The 17,826-nt window shown below is 39.2% G+C and overlaps 2 protein-coding genes across 4 annotated transcripts; both read right to left on the reverse strand.

The window, feature by feature from the left end:
• Nucleotides 1-11,119: 11,119 nt before the first annotated feature.
• On the reverse strand, nt 11,120-14,907 carry LOC6572201 (transmembrane protein 135). Its single transcript, XM_001998314.4, has 4 exons — nt 14,244-14,907; nt 13,313-14,089; nt 11,403-11,710; nt 11,120-11,336 (listed from the first exon to the last, which is right to left on the reverse strand). Exons 1-4 carry the CDS (start codon nt 14,394-14,396, stop codon nt 11,207-11,209), a joined length of 1,368 nt encoding a protein of 455 aa, XP_001998350.1. The 5' UTR covers nt 14,397-14,907; the 3' UTR covers nt 11,120-11,206.
• Nucleotides 14,908-15,082: 175 nt separating this feature from the next.
• LOC6572200 (transmembrane protein 135) lies at nt 15,083-17,457 on the reverse strand. 3 transcript variants are annotated; one of them, XM_015166269.3, is made up of 5 exons: nt 17,250-17,457; nt 16,028-16,965; nt 15,829-15,969; nt 15,595-15,761; nt 15,083-15,524 (listed from the first exon to the last, which is right to left on the reverse strand). In XM_015166269.3, exons 2-5 carry the CDS (start codon nt 16,955-16,957, stop codon nt 15,395-15,397), a joined length of 1,368 nt encoding a protein of 455 aa, XP_015021755.1. In that variant the 5' UTR covers nt 16,958-16,965; nt 17,250-17,457; the 3' UTR covers nt 15,083-15,394. The 3 variants fall into 3 exon arrangements, with proteins under 3 accessions (XP_015021755.1, XP_015021754.1, XP_001998349.1); XM_015166268.3 differs by having other exon boundaries at nt 17,027-17,457; XM_001998313.4 differs by having other exon boundaries at nt 16,028-17,457.
• Nucleotides 17,458-17,826: the final 369 nt, after the last annotated feature.

The raw sequence follows: 17,826 nt of genomic DNA on the forward strand, positions 1-17,826 counted from the left end.
ATCGTGTTGGCTCATTTGGGGAAGAGCTTCAATTGCATCAACAGTAGCAGCAGCAGCAGCAGCAGCAGCAGCAGCAATAGCAGCAGATGATTGTTGAAACAACTTGCACTAATTTGACTTTAAAACCCATTCTAACGATTAGATGGTTGATTTACTTTACGGTTTCAATTAAACGCGAAATCCACTTAATTCTGATGACAATTAGTAATGGTTGCGTCGCACAGTAATTTGTCTGTGTGTGTGTGTGTGTGTGTGTGTGTGTGTGTGTGTGTGTGTGTATGTGCAGGGCCAAACAAAATAGAAAAAAAAACCCCCGTTATAATCACTAAATGACAAAATCAGCAACAAATCACGACAACCAAGAGTCCAACAAAAACAACAACAACAACAACAACAATAAGAGATATGTCAACAACAAATCAGACAAATTGCATTAAAAATGCTGTGGCACTCGAACGTCTGTTGACGGACAGCTATATCTGAACGGAAGATAGTGGCGGAGGGGGACAGGGGGACAGGCTAGGTTCTGGTCGCTCGATTGGGAACGTCAGCTAACTGAGCGATTAGTGTCAGACTAACAACTGCTGCTCGGCTGTCCATTAACCAGCAATAGCAAAAGCAACAGCAACATCAACGATGACGACGACGACGACGTCAACAACAAATCAAATCAAATGTACTTTAACACGCTCGAGCCCAGAGTATTTAAGCGATAGCAAAAAAGAAACACTAAAAGGAAAGGCACGCAGCAGATGAAATACTCTTTCGGCCAAGAAAGGGTTTCCTTTTTGCAAAAGCTGGTGTTATGGGAGAACATATGAGAGAGGTGTCTCATCTTGAATTACGATTAGATATATTGAAATACAGAATTTATACTCAATATAAAGTAAATGTTGTGCCGAGCACATACAAGTTCAAAATTTACCCAAGACATATATTAAATATTTATATAATTCGGACTGTGGGTAGCACTTTGAATCTAGCTTATGATGTGAGATAAGTGATTTAACGTTATATGTAACTACTTTAGCTGAAGAGCTGGGAAACTATCGATGGCACTATCGAGGTATCGAACTTTTATTTTTCTGCGCCACTATTGTTGGTTTTGTCCTTATCAATAGTCATTAGCATTAGGAAAACTACGAGTAGTCACATTTCTTCTTCTTGAGACGCCTTTTACGGAGCACCATAATTAGATGCAAGCAAAATACAAATTACAAAAAAAATCGACAGTCGACGATAGTGCGATGATTAGTATTCGACAGTTTCAAGAGGAAAAGCGAAGTGAAATTAGGAATTTTTGGCATCCTTCATAAGTTAACAGAAGTCGCTATCCATTTGATATCTCTCTCGATCCGCCAAATCCGTTACAGCCCTGTGAACTTGCAAAGTGGTTATGTCTTTCTGTCTCTCTATAGCTTTCTCCCAATCTCTCCCACTCCTTTATACGTTACACTTGCTTTGAGTAAATTAGAATACCCTTTACTAGGGCAAAATCTCGAAAAAAAATGTGCCGTAGTCTAGATAGACGGAAAGAAGAAAGATAGAGCAACGGATAGAAGGCAAGTGGTAAATGGTAAATGTGAAATGGGAACTGGCGATGGCGTTGGCGATGGCGTTGGCGTTGGCGATGGGCAAACAACGGTTGCGCCTGAGCTTGAGCTTGACAATGAGTGCTCACCGCTTCCGTTTCCGTTTAAGTGCACTGGAATTGACTGCGTGAGGGGAAGCACTACTGATGCCTCACCAGGCATACAAATATATATCTATATGTATATGTATAAATATGTATATATGTATATGTATATGCAAGGCAAATCGACGTACTCCATCTAGTAGGAAAATGACAGCGCCTCGACTTCAACTCGAGCTGTGTTCGTTAGTTAGAAGCTTGGCTCAGTGCCTCATGATGTCTCTTTGAAGTGATAAGAGCAGCTCAAATGTTTGGCCAAGTGTGCGACAATTCCAATTTTTTACTGTGTTCTAATTGCTTTTTAATGCTACCCTGGGAGAGTATATTTAAAGAGAGTAGTTTATTTTTGTGTAATCCGTATCCATTTGCAAAATCAAGCTTACTACTCTAATCGGAGTGCACTAATTGCTGACAGAATATTCATTGAAGAGTGCCTCGAGATCCCCTTTCATTTTAACGTTTCTAGATTATTATGCTTCATTCGTTATAAAGGAATAATAGAGTCTATTATGTTAGTGTATTATATTATTAAAAAGTATTATATATCTACATATCGCAAATAGATTCTAAGGAATATGTCTGCATACAGTTTCAATGAATATTCTTCAAATGAATATTCGTCATGCGTGACGTATACGTTATATTCGTTTAGACGGGCTTTGTGCATTACAAAGTCCTACTCTCATTAATGTAATATTATTATATTGATTTATTATCGGTGCAGCATCTGCCCATCTGCCAGTCCTTAACCTTAAGTTAAATTTAATTAGCTCTCACTTTTTAATAAATATTATTAATATTAATAAATATTAAATATTTATTCTATATTTATATTATATTATTTCTCGTGGTTACTTTTAATCTTTAAACTCTGTACGAAATTGTCTTCAAGCGCGCAACACCTAAATGTATTGTCAGTTTCTCTTATAATTCACTTTGCCTATACGTCTACCATGAGCCCAGCGTTTAAGTAATAAATATTAAGCTAAATTAAATTGTGTTGCTATTATTTAGTTTCCTTCGTAAATGATTAGAGCCAAAGCTGCCGAAATGGCTTCCAGCAGTTGTATTGTTTTATTAATTTTTCTAGTTTGTCAAATGATAGTCAATTACACTTACAATCAATTACATTAACTGTGGTAAGATACTAAATTAGATTGAGTAATATTCAAGTCAATTCAACAATTCAATATTTGATAGAAAATATATTCAGATTAACTACTCAACTAAAAGACTATTGAAAAAACTTCTTTGGGCTTAGTATAAGGTATTAAAAAAAAAAAGATTTTTCATTCCATTCATCACAATCAATGACACTGTTCCAAATTAGCCTTAACGTAACTTGCTTAAACATATAATATCTTGAAATCTAAATAAATAAGTAAATAATATATATTAAAATATTTTCATTTAAAATCTCATCTAATCTAGATATCTGTCTAGCATTTTCTGCCATACTAACTCGACTATTTTTAAATTTATAACGAGCTCTGAATTCATCCAGCTGAAATTGGTGTAGTAGAACCTGCCTGTAGTGCTTTTGGCCCAGTCTTTGCCACTTTCCGCTAAAACTTGATTACAAAAATATTACGTATGCGCCCCGTTAGACTGATATGCAAATGCAAATCGCAAAAAGTGGGGTTTAAAGCGCTGAAACCAAATCTGCCAGAAACTGGTTTCATTTTACTAGCCGACAAAATAATCAGCACTACACACACACCTCAATACTCACACACATACAAACACACACACACAGATAGCCACACATATCATTGGGCGATGACAGCGCGAATGCGAAATGGGTTTGCAAAATGGCAGCAGCTGCGCTGCGAACTGGGCTCGATCAGGGGACAGAGAATGAGGAGGAGGCTCGAGGCCTGCTTAATGGTAGCTGGGTAATCTAATAGCCAGTGGAAGGCCATTCGCAGAGCGGGCCTCGTGGCCAGGCGACCAGCTGAGCTGTTGAATCCTCCGACTGCAGTTGTTGCAGCTAATGCAGCATCGCATTTGTTGTCGCCAGCTTCTAGGCATAATTTCAGCTTGCTGTTGCGTTTGTTTCCCTGCCTGCTGCTTTTTTTTTTGGGTGCTTTATTTATGGTCACGCCCACTGGCGAATTAGTAGCAGCAAGCAGAAAAAATTTATGTGGTTCGCTTAGTGTTGACTGCAACTTTGTCAACGTCGATGTTGGCGCTGCGTGTGGCCCATGGGCCATGGGCCATGGCTGAAGAGTGTAAAAAAATTAGGCAACATTTTGCTGTCGGGCTGTCATTTGTCCTGACCGTTACCTGGCATGTGTTTACAGTTGGCCAGCTGGCGATTTATGGCCAAGCCAAGCAGCTGCCAACTGCAACGTCAACTAATGACTTTAATAATTGGCAGCAGCAGAGCTCGACGTGGCACCAGTTGAAATACACACAAAATATGAAGCCACACAGTAATGCAATTAACGTATGATTCTGGCCACAATTTTGTAGCCAATTGTCGGACAGCTGCCAGCTCCTGGGGCATGTGGCACAGCCACTGCTGCTGCAGTCAAGTTGAGAGCTATTAAATTTGCTGCGCTGTAAAAATTCGTTGCTGCCTGCTTCATTTACTTCGAATTGAATTTAAACGGCAAGCCGTACTGCCGTCTTTTTGGCCAGCCTTTTGGCCACGTAGCTGCATCTATTTCAATTTTAATGTGGCTCCATGCCAAGATGTCCTCTGTCCTTTGTCCTTGCCGGCTCTGGATCAAAATTTCTCTTTGTCTGCATGCCAGAGATTTCAACAGTTTTGCGGCAGCAGCAGCTGCTGCTTAATCCGTTACCCATTTCATTTGCCATGCTCCATTTGTGCTGCATATCGAGGCGGGGCATGTGGCAAAGCCGATTAAAATGTTTCTTATGTGCTAGCTGCTTTAGCTTTAAGAAGCTGCCGCATTGGCCAAATCAATAGCCGCCTCCGCTGACCCGCTAAGACACAGTCAGCCAGCCAGCCAGCCAGCCAGCAAACAGCTACGCTACCTCAGTTGCCAAGTGCCCCAAATGAATTTGGAGCAATTTTCAATTATTGCACAATTGAAGCGTAAATAAGTTGTAAATCATCAATTACCTAAAAAGCAGACACCTATGCAGGACACAGAACAGGGCACACACACACTGTAACATTGGCAACCAGCTCAACAACGACTACGCTTCGATTTCTTGCAAAAAAAAAAAAAAAATAAAAATATATATATAAAAAAAATAAAAAATAAAAATAACAATTGCAATTGCTGAAAAATCGGTAAAGCGAAAACGTGTGCTATCGCCAAATACAAGTCGAATAAAAGAAATATAAAAAAATTAGGGAAAATGTATGTTTTTCTATTTAGCTATGAAACCCTAAATACCCTTGCGAATGGCACTATGCATAATAATAATATATAATATAATATATATAAAATATTTAAAATGTAAACAAAAAATAAATATTTATGTATATATTTTTTATATTGTTATTATTTTTATATTTTTTATTATTAATCATCTTATTTTTAATGTATTATTATTAATTTATCATATATTAATTTTTGTGATAAAGCATATGAAATTATATATGAAAATTAAATATGAAATCCCATAAATATATTTAAATTGTACTATATAAATATTATTATATAAATACACAGTAAAAATTTTAAAAGATAACCTTAAAAATTAATTTTAGTTGCTTAGAGAATTCTTTATTCATTTCATTCAGTTAATAAATTATAGCTCTAATTTTAATTTCATTAATTAATTTATTTTCTTATTATGGATTATGTATTATTAAATTATGTATTTTATTTTAATAAAATCTAAAAGAAAATGTAGTTTTATAATAACAACTCTATAATATAGCTAATAATCCGACATAATCGAAAACGAATAAAAATCAAGCCCGAGATTTGTCGACAATGTTTTTTAGGGTATAACAAATATGTCTTCAGATAGTGATAGAGAGAGAGAAAGAGAGAATGACATAGAAACAGAAAAGCGAAGGAGAGAGAGATAGGGTGTGTGCCAAGTAGACAATGAAAATTCTATGAAATGAAAAAGAAATGGGCAATCGTATAAATGAAACTAACATCTACAAAAAAAAAAAAAAGAAGAAAAGCTGTGCTGTTATTGTATAGTTAGAGTAGGCGTGGTAGGCAAAGGGCGGGATATAGGACACAGTCGTGAAGGAGAACTACAAGCTAATAGCAATAAGAACAGCAACAACTGCGACTACAGATAAGGCAAAGGCAAAGGAAGTGCTCGCAGCACTGCGAGCGGCTAAGTAGATAGATAGAAATGTCTTTGCCAAGGCTTTGGCTTTGGCTAGTGGCAGAGCACGTGATTTATGTGGTAAATAAAAGCAGACACAAATGAGAATCAAAGCGCGCTGATACGGGCGCAGCTGCAGCTGCAGGGGAAGGGTAGAGGCGGGAGTAGCTGTGGCAGTGGCAGTTGCAGCTGCATCAGCAGCCATCGACAAAGTGCGGTTGAAGCATACATTTAGGCGCAGGGCGAGAGTGTGAGAGAGATGGAGGGAGGGGGCGGGATTGAGAAGCGTCGAAGACAAAGCAAACTGAATGCAGAAGAAGAATGCTGGTAGACAAAACCAAGCCGGAGCGAACATGAAATCCGGTGTGACTGAACGACAGAAAGACAGACGTACAGACAGGCAGAAGGAGCGAGAGAGACTGAGAGAGTCAGATAGGCCGATAGGCAGACAGACAGAGAGAAAGAGAGAGCTATATAGGCAGACAGACGGCATTGAGTTGAGTAAAAGTTTTTAATATTATTTCAAGTCTGAAATGAGGGCAATCAGCGGCGCAATTGTCGAGCGGCAAGCATAACAAAGAAATGTGCTCCGTGGGTGTGGCCGCGGGGCTGGAGGGCTGGGTGAGCATGAAGGTGGCGCTGCTGCTGCTGGTTCATGAGGCGGGGTAAACACACGGCAAGCTGCCGAACAAAGACATCGCCGAGACGGGAAGCGTTTAACAGACGCCACCATTTGCCAATAACTGGGCAGCTGTTGCAGCTGCCAGCTGGGTGGCAGGCAGGAAACTGATACTGCAGCAGCACAAACAAGAGCATTTCAAAAGGCAATGGCAAAGACAAAGCGAGCAAATCGACCAGATGGCAGAGCAGTTGTTGATAGTCGAGTTAACAAATTGGTAAGCACTGTTCAAACAGCTGAAGTGGCTCAGCAGATATATTTACATCATATATATAGATATAATATATATATATGTATATCTGATATATTAAACATATTTATAATGAGTTTTTCCACTTAGGAGCTGTTGTGGCTATTTATAGTGGCGTTTATCATTTCTATTGCTGTCGAGCCGTTGTTTTCCCAGCGGCATTTCATGAGCTACTCACGGCGCCTGCTAACGAGCAATGGCGTTTCATCCTGTTTCAGTTCCACGATGTTGCAGCTTCATTTGTGGCAAGTGGAACAGATACGCTGCGCCAAAGCTTCAACTGAACTTGTACTACTAACCCACTTAGCGTCGCGTTCAATCCACAGGATGCGTACCGTAATGCACGCCTAACTGCAGTCACGAGTCCACGCGACTCCTGTCGAGGACTGCAGGACTCGGCTCGGTGCCGAAGCTCTGGTCGAGCGTCGTCCTGAAAACGATTTGGCATTGGACTGGCGCCAGGTTCGAGCGTGTTCGATTGAACTTCGAGTGTCTTGCACACATGTTGCGCAACATTGTTGCTCAGTTGCTTGGGCACATGTTGCCCTAGCCGCGGCTAATTTATAGCTACAGTCTGTTATCGCATGTTTAGTAGAACTTTGATAAGCATACGCACCCGTTCGACCAATTTATGTTATAAACAGTTGAATAATGCTTATAAGACATATATAATTAGCCAGCTATTGATTAGCCTAGCCCGAGTAACCCGAAAATCCACTTGATGTAATCTGACTGCCGATTCTCTGATAATGTTTTTAGAGTATGCGAATCGAGTTGCACGCCGAGGCGGGACGCACCTTATCTGCTTATGCTCAACCTTCACCCAGAGACTTCTGGGCAAATAGCTTCAAGTATTTCTTATCGCCATGCCCCGTACAAAGCTATTGGCAACTTTGAAAGGCGTGAATATAGTTTGAGCTAAATGAGATAAAAGTATTTATAATTTTGATTCATTGTTTATTCATGTTTCTGTTAGCTGAAAGAAACACTAAGTGTTCAAGCATGAGCACATCTCGATAACCGAGTATAGGACAATGAGACAATAACTGAAAGGAGATAAATTTGTAGCCTTTCAATGGCTGGAAGTATTTTTAAGATTCTCTGTCAGGTACATAAGATATTGCACATAAAAGGTTCAGTTCAAGTTCATTGTTCATTGTTGTTGTTGTATTAGAAGACTTGCAAAATCACAGCACAATCTTTGCCATCAAATTATTGTAAGGTATTATTATTTATCCTATATTTTTGTTATTAAATATAAATATATTTATATACATGTATTATATTATAAAAAATTATATTTTCATATATTTATAGAATGCACATTTTCTACCCATAATTTCATTCACGTCAAATGCTGCTTTGTATTAAATTTGAAACCTTTACGAAATGGTTTTTTGTTACTGCACTGTTCTATGTTGCACAGCGTTCAGCTCATTCAGTTTAATTTCAGTTTTTCTTATCACTGGGAGACATCTCAAAGAGTTACCAAGAAATTTTAATTAAAAAACACTCAACTGCTCCGCAAAAAAAAAAAAAAAAAAAAAAAAAAAAAAAAATACAAAAAAAAAAAAAAACTTTAAAATGTATGAAAAGTGAAGAAAATTTGTATCAGCTTCTGTAATAGACATGGACACTATCAGTACACACCCATTTCCTAGCGGGCAAGAGCAAGCATCATCGGTTGCCTTTGCCTGGGTCTCACTTAGTGCTTATCTTGCGTTGACATACCTTGTCATTTGGCCTGTCTTCGTAAAAATATCAAATGTAATTTACTGCAACAGCAAAAAGGACCTGCATGCATAGGTGCAACATCTCTGCTTGTTGTTATTTACCTCTTGTTACTTTTTTATGCAATTATTATTATTATTTTTTTTTTTTTGACAGGAGGAACTTCATTTGCATGAGAATTCAATTTGGAATTTGTTTTTAAATATACAATTTAAGTTTGATATATGTGCTAGATATCCTTTTTTACCAACAGAAAGCCTGGCGTAAGCCTCAGCTAAAGAATTTTTGTATATAATCCACTTATAAAGTTTGTTTGTAATAAAATATGCTTAACACAGAAATTGTTGAAACGAAAATCGTTGCCCGTTTGATTGATGAAGGTCCAGACAGTCCTACACTTAAACTGTCATCGATCTATCTGGGTGCTGCCACGCCCAAGATAAGTTTAGCTTAAGCAAAAAATGCGGAAAATAAATAAATGAAATGAGGAAATAGACAACTGTTCCCAGCAATGCGTTGGTCTTGAAGCGGAACTTAATATATCATAAATTAAAAGAAATTAATAATTTTTAAGTAGTTCCTCTTAATTGTTTACCATGTACATCGTTCCTATGGTCGCCCTCTGTTGGCCTGGTACATGGCAAGCGAACTAGGGCAAGCTAATTTATTTGCATAATTTAGCTGTTTACAATTTGGGTCGAGCGCAACAAGAACTAGCGAAGCAGAGCATTGTGATTGACATAAATGAAGTTACGACTTTTTGCAGCAAGACGTCCCAAGGAAAATCGACTAAACGCAGCGTTAACTACGGAGCTGAATAGAAGTTGGAATGAGACAATTTATAATATTCAATTTATATGCATTTTTTTCCTCTCTCTTTCTCATTTTCTATCTCTCTGTTACCCTGTAGACACCAGCGGAAAAATGAGATAAGCAACAATAAAAACAACAATTGCAGCTGCTAAGTTGATAATTTCACAGCTACAAGCACCCACACCCACACACACATACATAGTACATAGGCAGCGGACGCTGTTCATCTGCGTTCATTGCAAAATAAAATCTTGGCTGTGATTAATGCGATTTGTCACTTGGTTCATTTGTATTTTCCAAGCTGTTGACTTGCCTCCATGTTGCGCCTGGCCCTCAAGAAAACGACATACATATATATGTAAATTTATATATATACAATTTCATAAATACTAAGAGGCTGCAACTGCAGGCCCTCAGAAGTATGCTATATTTATTTTCTGTATGCATGCCCTGAGAAGTATGCTACACTTTTCGCATCTCAATTTGAAACAACAAGGATGCGATCCATTTGACGACTGACTGGAGCTGAGCCTGGCAGATTTTACTGTGGGCTAGCATAACGAAGTGGAGGCATTAAATTTGACCCGGCCAATAATTCATTTGTTAAGCCCGCACGCACCCTGTTAAGATAATCATGGGCGAAGGACAGCGCTGCGTTTATTTTATTTTATTTTATATTATTTTATTTACATTTTCATTCTGACTTCCATTTGGGTTTTAGTAAATTTTAAACGCTGCACTTTGGGCTAGCCGAGTGAATTATGGCGGGCAATAAATTTCTATGACATATAAATGTAAATAATTGAGTAGCACAGCTACAGCTCAGCCGCCACTTCTCGTCTGAAGCAGCGCCGTCAGCTGGGGAGCTCCGTTTGCCTTTGTCTCCCATTACCATCTCGCATTTTGCCAGCCAAGGATGAGGCCTGTCCTTTATCATGTGATGAATGCTCACCCGCTTCAGCCCATTTTATGAGCACTTTGGGCATGCACAAACATTTAATTTCAAAACTTTTTCCTACTTTTTATTGTCGGGGCGCCGTCGACACTTTATGCCCGCAAATTATATCACTTTGCTCTAGCAATTATATTTATTTACGAAAAGCAAAGCAGTGCCCTGAGATAGGCTTAGGCCAATATGTGAGCACTTGTCATGGTATTTTTAGCTATTTTTTTAATTTGGCAATTTGAACAATGAAAGAAATAAATGTTTGAATCACTGATAACAAGATAACATATATGATTAGATAAGAAATATTTGGCAAACGGCTCTTAGTAAATTTCCTAAATAAAAATATTCATTCTAATAACTCTGAACTCGAAGAACTGAGTAGATTAAAGAGAATGGAGATAAAAGAAGTGAATATAAGCTAAAGAGAAATTTGAATCGAAATTGATATAAAATCGAAAAGAAAACAGAACTGAAGTCAACAGAACATGAAAAATGCGACAAATGAACATGGGAAAATATTACAATCTTTCTAGATTAGACTTTGCGCTGATTATTAAAGCCCCTTTCTACAGCGAGAAGCTTATTTAGAGCACATTAGCATAAGCTAACCAAGTTTTAAAGGCCATCATAAGTATAGACTCACACTTATTCTTCCTTATTTCAAGAGACAACCATTTAAAGGGTGATTATCACAAGCTCTTTATATATTTCTGTTTGCTGCTCATCAATCAATCAATCAGCCAGTAATTTTTTATTAATAAGGAACAATTTATTGTTTTAAGTACTATTTATGTTTATGGTCTTACACTTATCCTGTTAGTATTAGACGGTCAGCGGCATGATGGGCAAAGGATTCGTCATATCTATTTTGAGTCTCTTGATTACCTCTTGCAATCGATCGTGGCTTTTCAGTCCCAACGACTGGAAAGGGCGTCTATCAAACAGATTTATTCTGTGGAGAGGAAAGTTAATGCATATTAGACCTTATAGACTTATAAAGAGCCCTGCCCAGACGCACCTTCTGCCCGAAATATTCACGAGAAATTTATAGTAGCTGTTCCGTATCGAGCTTGCCTCCAGAATGGCGCAGTGGAAGAGCACAGCTGTGAAGCTGGCATATAACACCATATTGAAGTGGGGTACCTTCGGCAGTACATTCTCCTCGCTGCCCCAGTTATAGAGCATCTGCAGTGCTTTCCACATCACATACAGCGAGATCGTGATGTTGGGGTACTGCAGCAGTCCAATCGAGCCCAATAGGCCGGCGGGAATGGCAAAGTAGGCGGCGTCATAGCCACAAGCGTTGCGCAGGACACACGAAACTGCCTACCAAGATATATAATATAATTTTATAATTAAAAAGATTACTTATGAAAACTAAACATCATTAAACAAAACATGGTAAAAAAATATATACACTGAAAATTAAAAAGTAATATGTTAAAATCTAAACAAGTAATCAAGCACTACTCGTGAGTCTTCGAAGAATAGATACCCGGAAACACCTTCGATCGATGTTATGATACTATGGAATATCTTGTACCTAATATAGATGTACATTCATAAAATAAACTCAATTACAATTCTATACATTCTATATATATATATATATATATATGCAACAGCATAAAAAGTTAATTTATAATATTTACTAATATATAATACAAACATTTTTGAACAAATCTCCATGAATAATTTAAACTCGCACCTTAATCAATAGGTAATTTTGATAACGACTCAAAGTTGTATGTGAATAAGAATTCGAGACTACGTCATCACCGAAACGAAAGTAGGGGCTGATAACTCACCACACTCTTATATAGAGAGAAAATGCATTCGTTTTATACTGATTACCTTGTGAATGTTCAAAGCTTCGTAGCCTTGGATCTTCATATTGCATTAGGTATGTACATATGTATCATATCTGCTATATTTTCAACTGAACTTACATTTGAAAACATTGCAACCCAAATTATAGTACAGAATTATATAAAAAATATCGACAATGAGTATAGTAGATCGCAATAATACCGTAAAAGTTATCAATTATTATCCGATCAGAGCCACAAATAACAAGTAAGAAAGCTCTAGTTAAGATTTCTAGACTACGAGATCCACTGAACCCCTCAAGCAATTCATAATTAAAATATTACACGCGCACACACAGGCATACCACGCACGCATAAACACGATTTGTCTGAAGTGAGGTGAAGGGCCTACTATGGGAACTTAATTTTTGAATAGCTTTTCTTGTAAATGGATTATCTTCAAGAAACTTTATGATTGTGATTATAACATAGAATTGAATACATGAATTTTCCAAAGTTCAAGTCTCTAGTATTTGAAATACGCTGTTTTGTATTTGTATTTGAAAACCCCTTAGAAGGAAGGGAGAGGAAAGGGGGGCTTTGTATAAAATTTGGAGACTCTAAATTTAAATCTGTAAGTGATATAATGTAATCGATAATAAGCAACGGCAATAGTTTTCGTGTTTTGGGGGAAAAAAAAAACTCCACATATGCAAGGTATACGCGGACCGTCAGTCGGATGAACACTCTATCTTCTGCCTGGTACACACAATTTAACAAATAATTCCCTGATTGTTTATTGTTTATAAAAACTAGGCAAAATTAGGAAAGCTCTAGTCGAGACTGCTCGACTACGAGATCCCCCGAATCCTCCTCTTTCTGCTTACACAAAAAAAAAAAAAAAAAAAAAAAAAAAAATAAATAAAAAGTAAAATGAATAAAAAAAAAAAAAAAAAAAAAAAACACAGACACACATAAGCCCACATATTGTTAGACAAGCCTATAATGTTGGGAATTCCCATTTTCAATGTGTTGATATGAAAAAAGGAATAAATAAAATAAGAACGTCAAGAAAAATAACAATAAATGTCGGTTTATGTGTTGTAATGTGTTCATTTACCTTAAATATTAGGGAGAAGCTGCCCAAGGCTAGGCCAAGTTGTAAAGAGTTTCTGGTGAAGATCTGTTTGCGCCAGTCCATTTTCAGCTTGACTATCCGGCCTATGTTCAGCAGCAGCTTCAGCCCCACTTGGAGTCCAACCCCGCCCAGCAGCGGCTTCAGGCCGCCGAGCAGCACGTAGGTGCCGCAACCCTCCCGGTGTGGACAGCTGGGATGCTTTCTATTGCGTAGACGATCATAGAGCTGCACATAGGCGGATAAGCTGCGGAGGTTGAGCGGAGGCCGGCTCGAGACTTGTTTTGATGGCACCTCTGTTGCCTTCATTGGACCCTCCTCCCCTTTTGCCATGAGTACTGCGAGAGCCTTGAACGTGACATCTTTCACTTTGCTCTTGTGCACGCCTCGGCGGTACATATAGAGCAAGGCTGTCAGGCTGCAGCCCAGTATTAAGACCTGTCCATTGGGTATGGAACGGACGAGGCCGTGAGCTTCTAACATATTCCAGAGCGCTTCGGTGCCCTCGTTGGCCACGTATAGTGCCAGTGGAGTACGGCGTGCCGGTCGCTCAATGCAGAGCGCCGCAAAACTGGCAATGAACGTAGGTATAAGCGCCACAGTGCTCAGGTGGAACCCGCCCACTAGGCGACGCACTACGCACACCATCAGCGAGAAGAGATACGCATTGGTAGTGAGAAAGGCCGACGATGTCAAAATGCCAATAATTGTGTGCTTAATGTCCAATAAACGGGGTATACGCATTTTCATCACTAGTGCAAGCTATGAATTTAGTAGGAAAAGACAAAAACCGGAAGAAAAAATCAAATTAAGTAGGAAAAGGACATTGAAAATAGAGAAGGCCAATGACAATGACAATGACAATTAGAAAAAGAATCTCTATCGTTGAAAATAAGTTAGGTTTACTATGACTTACTAGATAGACAATGCAGTAGGTGCGCATTGAGCTGGGTGCGCTGGATAAAAGAATCCCGGCTGCGCCGTTGACGCAGCTAGCGGTCCACGGGTGGATATACTCCTGGCAGCTGCATTTGATGGCTCCATCGATCAGTTTGCTCTGCACGGCCATAATTTGTATGTATGCGTGTTAGATAGGTGTTTCGATTTAATATTAAAATCAATTATTACGATTATCGCGCAATTGATAAGATTAAGAAACGTAGCACGCGTCGCGCACAAAGTTCGAATGCAAACGTTATGTTGAAATCGAAAGTTTGCTTGCTAAACAAATATTTAAATTTTCGACTGGGTCTCAAATTAACTTTCACTACCCGATTAACAAGTTTGATATCTTCTGTACTCCAGACAGCTACGCGCTCCAGCTATGACTGCATGCTCGCCGGCCGCCTAATAAACACGACTCATTTCGGAACATTCCATATTGGCCCTTATCAGATATAGTTAAACAAACGATTGGACGCCAAGAGAACAGAAGTTCTTATCAGCCCTGACATTGTGACATTTTATCAATTATTTATTCTCTTTGCGGCTCTCTTAAATATAAATAGAATAAAAGTTCGACTGGATCAACTCGCACTTTAAATACCCTCAACAAATAGGCTTTAAGAGAGAACAATAGAAGAGTTTTATAAAAAGATAAGGAAAATAAAACAGAAAGTTAAATAAGAAGAGAAAATGGGTTAGAAAACAAAAGGGAAGATAACAGAACAAAAGAGTACAGCTAACAACATTAATATATATAAATACATATATATTTGCCATAATTAAATAATAATACCCTTTACGCAGAAAGAGTTATAAGTCAACAAGCGTTTGTTTGCTTTATTAAGAGCTGATACCAAAAAAATAAAGAGATAATTTGTCAATATTCCTCACTTTGAGTGACCACCATAGGCCTATTGACACTACATACGAGCACGCCCAGAATGAGCGTTATATAGTGAAATCGACCGACTTACATACTAACATATACTATTCATGTACAATGATAAAATGCCATTTGGGAGAGACGAATCGAACGTTGAATGTGCGCACTTCAAGTGCTGAGGGTTATTGTAAGAAATGTTGGGTAGGCACGCCTTAGTTCGACTTCAAACGTGGCTACACTCAGGAGGCAAACGAAAATGCTGGCAGTGTCTGCTTGTCGACGATTTTTAGGCTCTTCAGCATTTTGTTTGTTTGCTGCTGCGTGTTGAGGCCGAAGACGTCAAAGGCGCTCAAATTGAATTTGTTGAGCCTGTCATAAGAGATATAAATATATGTATATAAGAAAATTTATGTAAAGTGATTCACAAGTCTGAACTTGCCTCTCGCCTGATATGGCCTGCAAGAATTTGTAGTAATTAGGTCGCAGCGATTGTGCCTCCATGATGCCAGCATGGAAGAGCACAGCCGTGAAGAATGCATAAGTATAGAGCATAAAATTAGGAATACGCGGAAGAATGCCTCGTTCTTGGCCCATGCTGCAAAGTATCTAAAAAAAAGTAGATAAAAGCGATAATTGAGATTGGGTAAATAATTGTGAGAATATCGTAACTTACTTGGATGGCCTTCCACATGACATACAAGGCGACCGTATTATCTGGATACTGGGTAAATGCCACTGAGGCCACCAAACCCGCTGGTATTGCGAACACCGCATCGTCCCGATTGAAGCTGTGGCGCAACAGGCAGGACATGGACTGAAGAAACCAAGCCGAATATGTCAAATATATATATCCAATATGAGCAATGTCTTACCTTGTATAGAAACGAAAACGTGCCCATAAAGATGCCAAGCTGCAAGGTGCTTCGATTGAAGATTTGCTTGCGCCATGGCATGCTTCCTCGGAATATGTTTTTGATATTCATCGCCAGCTTCAATGCTACCTGCAGAGCCAAACCGCCAGCAAATGGACGCAGGCCACCTAAGATGGCATAGCTGGGACAGCTTTGCTTATGGCGACAGCTGGCATGCTTGGCATGGATCAGATTGCTGTAGACGCGCACCCAGTCGGCGGTGCTGGCAAAGCTGACGCTGGGTCGTCGTCGAGAGGGCGCTGGCTGGTCGCCCGTCGTCAAAGGCTCAGGTTTGACCACCGGCCCGGCTTCCTCTTTGCCCACAAAGATGCGCAAAATATTGAAGATGGAGTCGTCGTTGGCGCTCAGACGATACAGATATAGAAGCGCAGCCATGCTGCCAGCAAAGATGAACGTCTGGCCATGTGCTATGGAACGCACCCAGCTGCGAGCCTCGGCCATTTTCCAAAGGGCTTCGGTGGCCACATTGGCCACGTAGAGCGTCAGCAGTGGACGTCGGGCCGGACGCTCGACCAGAATAGCTGTCAATGAGGACAGAAACGAGGGAATAAAGGCTACAGTGCTGAAATGGTAGCGACCCAGCAGATTGCGCAGCAAGCAATTGTAGAGAATAAAGGTGTACGCATTGGTGACCAGGAAGGCTGTTGATTGGATGATCCCCAGCAGAGTGCGCTTCAGATCCTGCAAAGTTGGCACTCGGTGTCGCATGAGTAGTGAAAAGGCGTATACAATTGTGTAGACACGCAAGCAGTAGGGTGTGGCAGATAGGAGGATGCCTGCGGTGGCGTTGACGCACTTATCCGTCCAGGGGTGCTGGAACTCCTGGCATGTGATGCACAACGGATCCAGCAGTTTACTCTGTATTGCCATTATGGGGGCTGCATTAACAATGATTAATGGATTAATGACGGTTAAGTTGTTCGTTAACGGAAAACGAACCAAGGCGAAGGCCACAAGTCCGAAGATTGGCCTATAATCTTATCTATTGCAGTACTTTTTTTGCACTTCGGATTTAAACTTTATCACGACCACACACAAAACGTTAACTACTAAATTTAGCTGATTTACGAGCAAAATGACACTGTTGGCCTTTTAATGCGCGGGTCAAGCAAAAAGCTGATAAAAGCAAATTTCCACTTGATGCTGTCTGACTTTGACGTACTTATACTTAAATACCGATTTGTGAAAGCAGTTGTTGCTTAACTACAGCTGCGTGTTGGATATTAAATGACAGAAGCCAGTTGCCTTGGACTTCAAACGGAGAAATAATCGAGAATGAATTGTGCGTCAAATGCACTGAAATGTGCTGAAACGCTAACTGCGTTCCATTTACATGTAAACAAAACAATTGAAACAGCTGTCTGTAGTGTGACCGTAGCTAGCTGTTGATACCTAACCGCCCGATGAGTTGGACAACAATGTAACCTTTGAACTTTGTTACAGTGAAAGTTACATGAGCCTATAGCTTGTGCCATGTATATCTATCCCTTCGTTTTCAAAGTGTATTTTTTCGATTATAATGGGTGTGTAAAAATAACGTACCTACTGACTGGCTGTTGAATTTGTTAGCGCTATATTCAAATATCGATATGCTGGCTCAGTTATCGATATATGCTGTTTGTTATTGCACTAGTGTGCCGTATCAGTTAGCTTTCAAAGTAAAACAATTTTATCCGTGTTTAAATTTTTGTACAATATTGAATATTTTGTTTACAGATTATTGTTAATTATAGTATAAT

This window comes from Drosophila mojavensis, unplaced genomic scaffold (genome assembly GCF_018153725.1).
Source record: "Drosophila mojavensis isolate 15081-1352.22 unplaced genomic scaffold, ASM1815372v1 contig_19, whole genome shotgun sequence".
Classification (NCBI taxonomy): domain Eukaryota; kingdom Metazoa; phylum Arthropoda; class Insecta; order Diptera; family Drosophilidae; genus Drosophila; species Drosophila mojavensis.